We start from the raw sequence: 11,638 nt of genomic DNA on the forward strand, positions 1-11,638 counted from the left end.
ATGTGTGAGATGCAGTCTACTCAAATTAAAATGTAATTATACCATAATTTGAATTAAGTAGGGCAGATAAAAGCAAAGGGAGAATTTAGTGTTGGAAAAATTGAATTAGTGACTTTGTACTAAGAGGAGCAATTTTCTTTATTAAGTGGGAACTTTCCCTGTTTAGGATCATGGCCCGTGTGGTTGCTTGAATCATCTCTGCAATTGCTGAATTGCAGGCGTTGAGGGCTCTCATTCTTCAGCTGTTTTTGCATTTCTGAATTACCTGTCCTTGTGTGTTAGACCCTCAAAAGAACAGTCTTCCTTTCAAAACCAAGGTTCCTGCAGTTCACGGGCCCAACCCTAGAGTGAATCTAACTGATAGACTCATTGTGCATGAACACTCACTTCTGTGTCTGGGATGCTGATTTACAAAGTAAGGGAATCCCAATTTATCTGAAACTAACATGGTCCCTGGTAAGAAGAGATTTTTCTTTTTGGTCAGCTGACTGTTGGATGCACAGAAAGCTGTCACTCTGAATTTAAAGTCACCAAGCTAGTGAGAAGCTCATGAACTAACTTCCATTTGCCTGATGTAGAGCACACATCTTATCCTTTTATGAATGCACCTCACTTGCCTGATTCAGAGAAGTTAGGCAAAAGTCAAGGCTTAGGTGCCCTGCCCCCTCCCCCTACCAAGGCTGCATGAAATACTGTTGGACTTCAAGTGCAGCTTCTCATTGCCTGTCCAGCTGGACAGCCCCTGGGACAGCAGAGCTGGGAAAGAGTTCTAGTCCTCAGTGACGGAATCGTTAAGTCACATCGGCCTTGTAGAGTAGAATTATGAGGACGGGCTGCATAGACTGGGCTTGTATTCCCTTCGGTATAGAAGGTTAGGGGATGATCTAATTGTGATGTCTAAGGTGATTAAAGAATTTGATAGAGTAGAGAGAGAGAAACTATTTCCTCTGGTGGGAGAGTCCAGAACAAGGGAGGGTTGTGGGGGGGCAACTTTAAAGTTAGTGTATTGCACAGGAGTATCCGTCTAGAGTATGGAACCCACAAACTTCTGACTGAGGGGAAAGTGCTACCAGCTGAGCCAAGCTGACATTGGTCGATTCTGTAGCCCAATTCTTGTACCAATAGAGAGCTTCACTCTTTGACGCACATAAAAGAAAATATCATGGGCGTAATCTGAGTTCCGTGCTTTCTTTGCAGAAACCAATCTCAAGAAGCAAGGTCTGCTTCCTCTGACCTTCGATAATCCAGCTGATTATGACAAGGTGCAACCTGATGATCAAGTCTCCATCATTGGGCTGAAGGAATTTACCCCTGGAAAGGTACTACCATGGAGTTGTGCTTCTTGCTACCTGAAGCTCACTTGGGAGCTGTGTATAGATTGTTATATTGGAATTTTTTTAAGACCATACAAGTTGAGCATGAGAACAAATGATTCATCCCATGGAAAGCCATCCCGTTGGTGCCTGCTCTTTATAGCATTCAGTTGTTCTAAACATTTATCAGTTATTCAGGAAAGCAGTTCCTCCTGATATCTGTTTTTATACTTTTCGCCTAATTTAAATTTAAGTCCCTTGGTTCTACTTTCCAATTTTATTTTAAAGTAATATTCTGCCTTAGCTTGCCGATACACATTTCCCAACTAATGAACTTCACACAACCATGCACATTTGTTTGTCCTGCAACATCAGGAGAAAGGGTGGGCAAAGCTGAGACAGTTCTGCTTCCCTGTCCTGCATAACCTGCCATCTCCTAACTGGTTAGTCTTCACCTGTTGAGCGAGAAACAGCTTTTGGGCTCCAAGGACATGTGCTTGCTGCTAGGACGAGAGGTCTTGAGATGACACAGTCTGAATTTAAAGGGTGGGCCTGAGAACTGGTGGTTCTGACTCCAGAAGCAGCGTTTCCCATTTTGCACTCTCTCTTAGCAAGCTTAGGGAATACAGGGGCAGGAGTTGGGAATTTTTAGCCCCTTGAACCTGTTCTCCCATTCAATAAGATCATGGCTGATCTGCGACCAAATTCCATATACCTCCCAGTTAAAATCAGACGTCCCAAATATAACACCAGTTATCAATGCTGCAAGTATTCAAGGTATCCTTGCTATTTGTTTCTGTTAGGAACTCCTCCAAGTTAGGGAAACATCAGCTGAGAAATTGGGCCGCATAGCGCCCATTTTTCAGGTACTGCCTGCCTTACTAAGGCCCAAGTTTCTAGCTCACCAGATCCACATTAGAAATTAAAAGCCTAATTCATTTTTTTTTTAATTGGGAAAGATTTCAGCTTGGGAATTTATCATTTTTTCTCAAAATGTAGAAATCTAGGTTCAGAGCCAAGACCTTCAGACGCTGTGTTGGAGAGATGATGAAAGAAATGGAGTAGTAGGGGTTAGGTGAAGTCAGACTCAGATTTTAAAACCCTGTAGATTGTAGGAAGACTGAATTACATAGAGATTCTCTTTTTTCTTTTGGGCCTCCTTATCTCGAGAGACAATGGATACGCGCCTGGAGGTGGTCAGTGGTTTGTGAAGCAGCGCCTGGAGTGGCTATAAAGGCCAATTCTGGAGTAACAGGCTCTTCCACAGGTGCTGCAGAGAAATTTGTTTGTTGGGGCTGTTGCACAGTTGGCTCTCCCCTTGCGCCTCTGTCTTTTTTCCTGCCAACTACTAAGTCTCTTCGACTCGCCATAGAGATTACAGCACAGAAACAGAGCATTCAGTCCAACTGGTTCATGTCGGTGTTTATGCTCCACACCAGCCTCCTCCCACCCGACTTCATCTCACCTGATCAGCATAAGGAGATGGTAATTCTTTGAGGTCCTGGGAGCTTTGTTATGGCAGGGAATGGTGCAGGGAGGAGGAAGAGGCAAGATCAAAAGCACAATAACCTTAAAGTAATGATAATAGCATCTACAGCAGTTGTGGCACACTCATCAGGGATATTGCTGGGCATCTTCAGTGATCAATTCAGTTTTTCTACCTCCTTATTTGATACTGATACTTTCTGCATTTTTTGTTCTTTCTCTTCGTCCTCTTTCAGCCTCTCACTTGTATCCTTAAGCACAAGGATGGCAGCCAGGATACAATAATTCTCAACCACAGCTTCAACGAGGGACAGATTCAATGGTTCCAAGCCGGCAGCGCGCTCAACAGGATGAAGCAGCTGCAGAAGTAAAGCGGCCTGCTTCTGGAAAGGAAGGGCAAAGGGGACTGTCCCCAAGGACTTGATTGTACTAATGTAGCTAGTGCTCAGCCTTCATTGCTGCTTCCTCCTCCAGTAATAAGTACCGCAACATGCAGCACTTGTGCTCAGTCCAGTCCGATATTCAGACACCTTCTTTGGACAATCAACAGTTACCCCGTGCTAGTGATCATTTTTAAATATAATTGGTTCATCGTCTCCTACCTCGCCGTGAAGTGAATGGAACCTCATTTCTATGGTCCTCTTAGTTGCTATTTATTTTTATTTTCTGTACATTTTGCCTTGCCTCTTTGCCAGGAGAAAGCAAACTGATGAGTTTGCTTCCTTTCAATGTTTCAAGGTGTCACCAATCAAGTAACATTTGGTTCATGTGGTTTCAACAAAACAACTGACCTAATAAAATCTGGGAACTGAAATTTATTCTTGAGGGCTGGTGAATAACTGGTATAGGAGGTGTGTATGGTATTGTTGTGTAACAGGGTATCTAGCCCAGGAGCCTGACAGGGCTGGTAAATGACTGTCGGTTTCTGTCGGAGGTGTGTATGTTATTGCTATACGTTTTTTCGAATGGGCAATGAAAGCCAGACTTGCCAAACTAGTTCTCCACGAGAAGAAGGGCCTTCTTGAACCTTATAGTGAAGGTGATCCCATAGTGGTTTTAGAAAGGGAATTCCAGGATTTTGGCCCAGTGGGGACAAAGAAACAGCAATATATGTTCACATTAGATTTGTGTATGACTTGGAAGTGATGCTATTCCCACCCCCCTGCTGCCCTTGCCCTTCCAGTTGTTGGAGATTGCCAAATGAGCCTTGGAGAGCAGATACCATCACTATGGTGGGGATTTAGGTTAGTGGTCGAGTTTTCAATCGAGCAGACTGCTTTGTCCTGGGTGGTGTTGATCATCTTGAGTGTTGCAGCTGCACCTATCCAGCCATGTGGAGAATATTCCATCACACTCTTGACTTGTAGGTGATGGAGCGGCACTGGGGAGTCAGATAAGTTATTTACTGAAGAATACCCAGGCTCTGACACCCTCCAGTAACCACAGCATTTATGTGGATGGTCCAGTTGAATTTTTGGTCAGTGGTGCCCCGGGATGATGACGGTGGGGTGGGGTGGGGGGGGAGGGGTGCGGGGCGGGGTAATGCAATTGAATGTCAAGGGGAGATGATTAGGCTCTGTTGTTGGAGGTGGTCATTGCCTACTGCATTGTCACTTATCAGTCTAAGCCTGAATGTTGTCCAGCTGAAGATGGTTAGGGTCTAGGTAGCTGCCATCAGGAACTTCTACATTGATGTCCTGTGACTGAGATGATTGGCATCCAATAACTGCAACCACCTATCTTTGGTATGACTCCAGCCACTAGAAAGTTCCCACTCCACACACAGCCATCCCCATTGACTCCAGTTTTACAAGTGCTGCTTGGTGACTCGCTCAGTCAAATGCTGCCTTGATATCAAGGGCTGTCACTATTCACACCTCTAGATTTCAGGTCTACGTGCCCATGTTTAGACCAAGGCTGTACTGAGCTCTGGAGTCTGAACAATCCTGGCAGAACCCAAACTGGGATGAGCAGGCTATTGGTGAATAAGTGCTGCTTGATAGCATTGTTGATGACTCCTGTCATTTTCCTAAAGATTAGGACAAGTCTGACAGAACAGTAATTCACCAGGTTGGATTTGTTCTTTTATGGACAGGACATAACCCGTGCTTTTCCACATTGTCATATAGATGCCAGTGTTGTACGTGTACTGGAACAAGGGTGAGGCTGGTATTGGAACACAGGTCTTAAGCACAGAATATTGTTGGGACCCGTACCTTTTGCTGTGTCCAGTGAACTCAGCCATTTCTTGATATCTCCTGGAGTGAATCAAATTGACTGAAGACTGTGATGATGGTGGTGAAGGATCATCCACTCATCACTTCTAGCTGAGCGTGGTTGTAAATGCTTTAGCTGTGTCTTTTGCACTTTAGTGCCAGGCTCTGCGATTGTTGAGAATGGGATATTCATGGAGCTTTTTCCTCCTGTTAATTGCCTAGCCCAGGAGACTGTGAGGACCAGCTCAATGACTGCTGGTCCCAATTGGAAGTGTGTGCAGTAAATCTGTTTAATAATTATTTCAGGAGTTGCTGCATTCTCGATAACCTGATTTCAATAGTTTTTTTTCACCTAGAATAAAATGTTTCTTTGGAAAGCAACTGATCAAAATTGAAAACTGTTACAAACTTTTAGATGGGAGGGTGAGAGAAAATGGATTTTTAACAAAATCGGTTTACATCTGAGCTGTTGACGATAGTTTTGCTTTGGCTGAGGGAGAAGAGGTCCAGATGATGTGTTTGCTAGTTTGAGCCAGTACACCATTCCCTAAGATGGTTGGGGCTCAGGAGTAGTCTAGCATGATTATCAATCTGGGTTCTCTTCCCAACGCTACCCAGGCCTTCAACATATCAGTAATTGGTGAATCCATATCCATGACACTGCAAGATCCCACTTTTCAGCTTATGGGGCAATGTTGTTAAACCCTCCTGTACTCCAATTCCTACTCTTTATATTGGCATCAGCCACTAGTTGTCTGCTGGGGGCCAATTTGGAATCCTAGGTTGAAATTCAGCTTGGAGTTAGGGTTTCCAAATATGGCTGGATGTATTCCTGGATGTTTTGTCACATGCCCCACCCCTTTGCTTTCCCCATTGGTCACCCATCATGTCGATTCTCATGGCAACCTGTCTTCCCAGAGCCAATGGAAAGTGAAGTGCTCTTCATTACCCAATTGGATGATTCTTGACTGTCAGACAAAACAGCCTTTTCTTTCCCATCTCTATTATTTTTATAACTAATAAACAAAGGTGTTGAAAAGAAGTTATTTCTTTAGTGCCTCCATGATTTTTCTTCTGCGTTGTTCCCAGCAGTTCCCTGGATTGACCTTCCAATCCTGAAGATTGCAGGCTATTCTGGGAACATGGGGAGGCCATTCCGGCCCTTGAGCTTGTTCCACTATTCAATTAGATCATGAATGATTATCCTAACTCCATCTTCCCGGCCACCACCATCTTGGGGCACCTAGGGATGGCAACAAATACTGGCCTTGCCAGCGACGCTCACATTCCATGAAAGAATAAAAAGAAAATTGTTTTACAAGATATCTGTCACTCAGTTTTGAAATTTTGAAATTAACCCCAGCCTCAACAACATTTTAGGGAACGAGTTCCAAATTTCCACTACCCTTTGGAAAAAATGCTTCCTGACTTTACCCGAGTAGCCTAGTTCTAATGGGTTGGTAACTCGCAATGGAGTTAGTCCTGAGTCATGGTGTGTTCCGTGGGCCTGAGAATTGAAGTTGAGCTTGCTCCATGTGTCATCGTGCTTACATTGCTCTGTTTGCATTGCATTGAACCGTGTCAGTGCAACAAAGTGGCTCAACCTCTGCATTTAGTGCTCATGAAACTCAGGTTTGTGTGCCATCCATTCTTGAGTTAGGCTATTTAATGTTTGAGTGTTTATTTTAACTTGTTCTTGGGGTGTGGGTGGCACTAACAAGATCACATTTATTTCCCATCTCTAGTTGCCCCAAGATGATGGTGGTGGGCCATTCATGTTTCGTAACAATATTTTATGTAGCTTACTATGCCACCTCTGAGGGCATCTGGAATCAATCATGTAATGTGGGACTGGAATCCCATGTAAACAAGAGTGGGGAAAGGGTAGCACATTTCCTTCTGTGAGACAGTTTGCTTTGTATGATAATCTGGTCAGTTTTTCTGGTGCCTGCCACCAGATAGCCAGATTTATGGAATTCAGTTTCACATCTAGCAAGGGTGGGGATTTGAACTCCGGATTGCTGGTCCAGTACCCTAACCAGTATGGTCAGGGGATACCAAATCAAGGCATTTGATCAAAGTAGAAGCCATCTTAATGCCCGAGCTGCAGTGTTGGGTCCAGGGGTGCTTGCAATCATACTGTATCATGCTCAAGTGGCTATTCATCTGTGAGTACAGACCAGTATGGCCAGGCTATTTGACAATGGTGCGGGGGAGATGGGTATCATAACCAAGCTGGGAACAGGAGTAGGCTGTTGAGCCCTTCAAGCTTATTCTGCCATTCAGATAGACCATGGCTGATCTGTATTATCTCCTCACCCTGGCTCTGAGCCTGGGCTGCTGTCACATCAGCAGACACCAAGAACTGGAATCCTACATTGTGCATCCTTTTGGGTGTGGATGGCATTAGGAGATGAAGAAGGAGATAGTGGTGCTCCTCCAATGGCTCAGTAAATCGGTGAGCAACTGAGTCCTGAAAACCAGAAAGGTCCTAGCTTTGATCCCTGCACTGTGCTGAATTGGGTAGTTTGGGGTGTGACAATAGATCACCTTTGAGTCAGAGATGGAAAAATTGGTCAGGGTTCTTGCTCTTGATCTCTATTATCAACTGCTGCTGAGGAATGCACATCTGTAGTTGTCAGATAATAGAGGACTTGGCCATGATCCAATAGCCTACCTGCGGTATCAGCCTTGGCTCCGTGGTAGCATTCTCCCTTTTGAGTCCCACTTCAGAGACCAGGGCACATAGGCCTAGCTGACACTTCAGCGCAGTGCTGAGGGAGTACAGTCTTTCAAATGAAACTTTAAACAGAGGTCGTGTCATAAAAGATTCCATGGTGCTATTTTGAAGGAGGGCTGGGGAGTTCTCCCCAGTATCCTGGCCAATATTTATCCCTCAACCAACATCACTAAAACAGGTTATCGTGTTCTCAAAATAAATATTTTCTAAAATTGGCATGAAATTTTAGTTAGAACCAGCTTGTCAGTGATGTTATAGTCGCTAGTACAGTCATTATCTCACTGCTGTTTGTGGGATCTTGCTGTACACAGTTTAGCTGCTGCCAAAGGCCACGAAAGGCACGATATAAATAAAGGTAAGTTTATTTTTGTTGGCTTCACCATCAAGGTTTACACTTGAGGATAGGCTACTTGGCTAAGGTCCCAGAGCTTGAGAACCACACCTCAGCAAGAAATCCAGGAGGGTGAGCAGGGAAGAAAATTGGCTAGAATGCAAGAGTTGAATCAACATGAAATCACACTGAATTTCCAATTGAATGCCTGCAATCATAGTTTTGCTCCATATTAACTTACATTGAATTCTGTTCCCAAGGTACCACCTCCCAGAGTGTGTCAGGCACATCTACAATACCAGTTTAAGTGTCAAATGTTTCTGGATCTTAAATTGACCTGACATTTCCACTCTTGAAAAAAAAAATGTAAATATTTGTGCATTTGTGTTGGAATTGAGTAAATTCAGCTGTTGCAAGTATGGGCAAGACAAACATCATTCCACACCTACAATCAAGATCCCTTTTAAATTAAAACATAGCATTAGTTAAAATATTACAGACAGTAAAGACCTTTACACAGTGGTTTTCCCTTCTTGGCTTTGATGAAAATGCCAGTGTGACGTGTGTTAATTAATTTAGTAAATGAGTTATTTGTTAATTCAGTGAGGCTATGCAGAGCCACAGGATTGTGAAGGAATACTGTCCACTTGCCTGGATGAATGCAGTTCCAACAAGACTCAAGAAGCTTCATACCATCCAGGAGAAAGCGGCCTGCTTGATCGGCACCCCATTCTCTCCCTCCACCACCGATGCACAGTGGTAGCAGTGTGTACCATCTATAAAATGCACTGCAGCAACTGCCAAGGCTCCTGTTGAGGGCATCTTCCAAAACCATGACCTTTCCCACCTAGAAGGACAAGGACAGCAGTCGCATGGGAACATCGCCACCTGCAAGTTCCCCTCCAAGCCACACACCATCCTGATTTGAAGCCAGATCGCGGTTTATTCACTGGCGCTAAGTCACAATCCTGGAACTTTCTAATAGCACTGTGCATGTATCTACACCAGAAGGACTGCAGCAGTTCAAGAAAGCAGCTCACCAATTCAATTAGGGATGAGCAATAAATACCTTGCCAGCGACACCTACATTGCGAGAACGAATTTTTTAAGAAGTCAGTGTGTGTCAAGAAGCTGTTGAATCTTGGGAGCGCATAGCAGCTGACCTTATTGCCCTCTGCTGATTTCCGGTTGCCAACCCTCTGGGATTGCTCTGGAGTCTCCAGAAATTTGAGCTTAATCTCCTGCATACTGCTGCGAGCAACACCCAGGAGAAATATCAGTAAATAAAATCAATTTTTCATTTTCATGGAACGCTCTTGTCTATTAGTTGTAAAAATATTGGCGATGGAGGGAGAATGGCTGTTTGGGTGAGGCGGGCAGGTCACGTGATGAAACCTCCAGGAATTTAACCAACCAGATGCCGACCTGAAGCTGATTTCACAGGATAGTGAGCGGGCACGGGAACCCTGGCTGATTATTTGCCTCATCCCCGGCCTCCTAGCCCAAGGTGCTGAGGCCAGTTCTAGCACTTTCCACTCCCGTTCCCCCACCACCCGGAGATCAGCACAGACTCTGGTCGGAACCCAGGGACGTCTTGGTCTGTATAGCCACGTTGGATCCTCCCAGTGTTTTCAATTGGCGAAGGAAGCCTTGATGCAAGCCTGTGGCCCCATTACCTACTGTACAAATTAGTTTATAACCTGTATATAGGGAACATGTGCATTTTATACAAAAAAAACATACTTCATGTAAAATGTACAGCCCCAGCAATCCATAGCACCACCTATAATAAAAATCTTACAGGTATGTCAATTCCTGCCAACTTTTCCATTATAAATCCTTAAATCCATGTTCGCAATGGACACATGTTGTAAACTCATCATGCAATTGCATGTTCCTACCAGTGGAAATGCTGCAGCACCACCATACAGTTACTGGAATTTATAATGGAAATATATAAAAGTAATGACAGAATATGGCTTTAAAAAGGGGATTGCTTTACATTTGCACAACCTGGCCCTATTATTCCCTGCTCTGCCCAGTGGTAGCACTCTAGCCTCTGTGTCAGAATATGGGTTCGAGTCCCACTCCAGAAACTTGAGCACAAATCTAGGATAACATTCCTACTGAGAGAGTGCTGCACTGTCCGAGGCACTGTCTTTCGGGTGAGACGTTAAATCGAGGCCCCCATCTGTCCTCTCGGGCGGATGTAAAAAAAATCTCATGCCGCTATTTTGAAGAACGGGAGTTATGCCCGCTGCCCGGCCCAATATTTATCCCTCAACCAACATCACTGGAAATCACATTATCTGGTCATTTATTACATTGCTGTTTGTGGGAGCTTGCTGCGTGCAAATTGGCTGCTGCATTTCCTACATTACAACAGTGACTACACTTGAAAAGTACTTTATTGGCTGTAAAGCACTTTGGGGTGTCCTGAGGTTGTGAAAGGTGCTAAAAAATGCTTATTTTCCTATAATCATGCTCCCCTGAAAACTACACTTGGTCTTGATTGTCATATGCAACAGGCCTGGGAACTGGGCCAGTAATGCAGTAATGATTGTGTTTCACTGCGTTAACTTATTAACGGCGCAAGTTATTTGGTGCATCAGGTGATTTGTTGAGACTGAGATCTGCTCGGAAACCTGCGGTTTTACCACCCCCAGGATTTTCCTATTGCAGAACTGCGGTCTGCCAGCAGCAACTTGTGCCACACGGGTAAGTGTAGACCATCACATCAAACCGCCTGTTCTGCTTGTAAACTGGAGATGTTAAGAAAATAAGCTTTATGCAAATAAAAATTCTTGACTACATTTTGGGGAAGTGGAATCAAAATCTTTGAAACGTGGTTTTGATGAGACAAAGTCATGACTTGAGGGGAAAGAATTGTTTGGCACGAGTTCTACTTTCTGTAGCTGTCACTGCTCTATAATACTGTATTGTGTACACGAGGATAAAAGAGAATGGAAATATTTGCTGTAAAGATTAATGCAGTAAAGGGTGTTGGCTGCTGCTTCCCAAGAGAAAAGAATTGGTATGTGTGGCTCAATGGTACAACTTGCTTCCGAACCAGGTTTAACTCAGGGTTGTCCAACATGCGTCCCGCGAGCCAGGATCCGGCCTGCCAAAGGTTTCCATCTGTCCCACAGATGTATTTCAGAGATGAGAAATTCTCCATTGTCTTTCAGACCGGCTTTTTAAAAAAGATCACAAGTCAGTTTCACAGCTGACGGGTGCAGCATGAGAGCGGTACAGCGGTATCCCAACTTCGGACAGATTCGGGGTTTTCCGAGGGGGAAGAGAGGGGGGAAGAGAGAGAGAGATGAGGGGAAGAGAGAGAGAGATGGGGGGAAGAGAGAGAGAGAGATGGGGGGAAGAGAGAGAGTGGGGAAGAGAGAGAGAGAGAGTGGGGAAGAGAGAGAGAGAGTGGGGAAGAGAGAGAGGGGAAGAGAGAGAGAGAGAGAGTGGGGGAAGAGAGAGAGAGAGAGGGGGGAAGAGAGAGAGAGTGGGGGGAAGAGAGAGAGAGTGGGGAGAAGAGAGAGAGTGGGAAGAG

The 11,638-nt window shown here is 44.6% G+C and overlaps 1 protein-coding gene across 1 annotated transcript in view; it reads left to right on the forward strand.

The window, feature by feature from the left end:
* aco2 (aconitase 2, mitochondrial) overlaps positions 1–3,616 on the forward strand; it is a 47,122-nt gene extending 43,506 nt beyond the window's left edge. Inside the window, exons 17-18 of the mRNA XM_068019437.1 lie at positions 1,198–1,319; positions 3,035–3,616. Coding sequence (XP_067875538.1) covers positions 1,198–1,319; positions 3,035–3,169 — 257 coding nt within the window. The 3' untranslated portion in view covers positions 3,170–3,616. The remainder of the gene's footprint in view (positions 1–1,197; positions 1,320–3,034) is intronic.
* Positions 3,617–11,638: the final 8,022 nt, after the last annotated feature.

This window comes from Heterodontus francisci, chromosome 41 (genome assembly GCF_036365525.1).
Source record: "Heterodontus francisci isolate sHetFra1 chromosome 41, sHetFra1.hap1, whole genome shotgun sequence".
NCBI lineage: Eukaryota > Metazoa > Chordata > Chondrichthyes > Heterodontiformes > Heterodontidae > Heterodontus > Heterodontus francisci.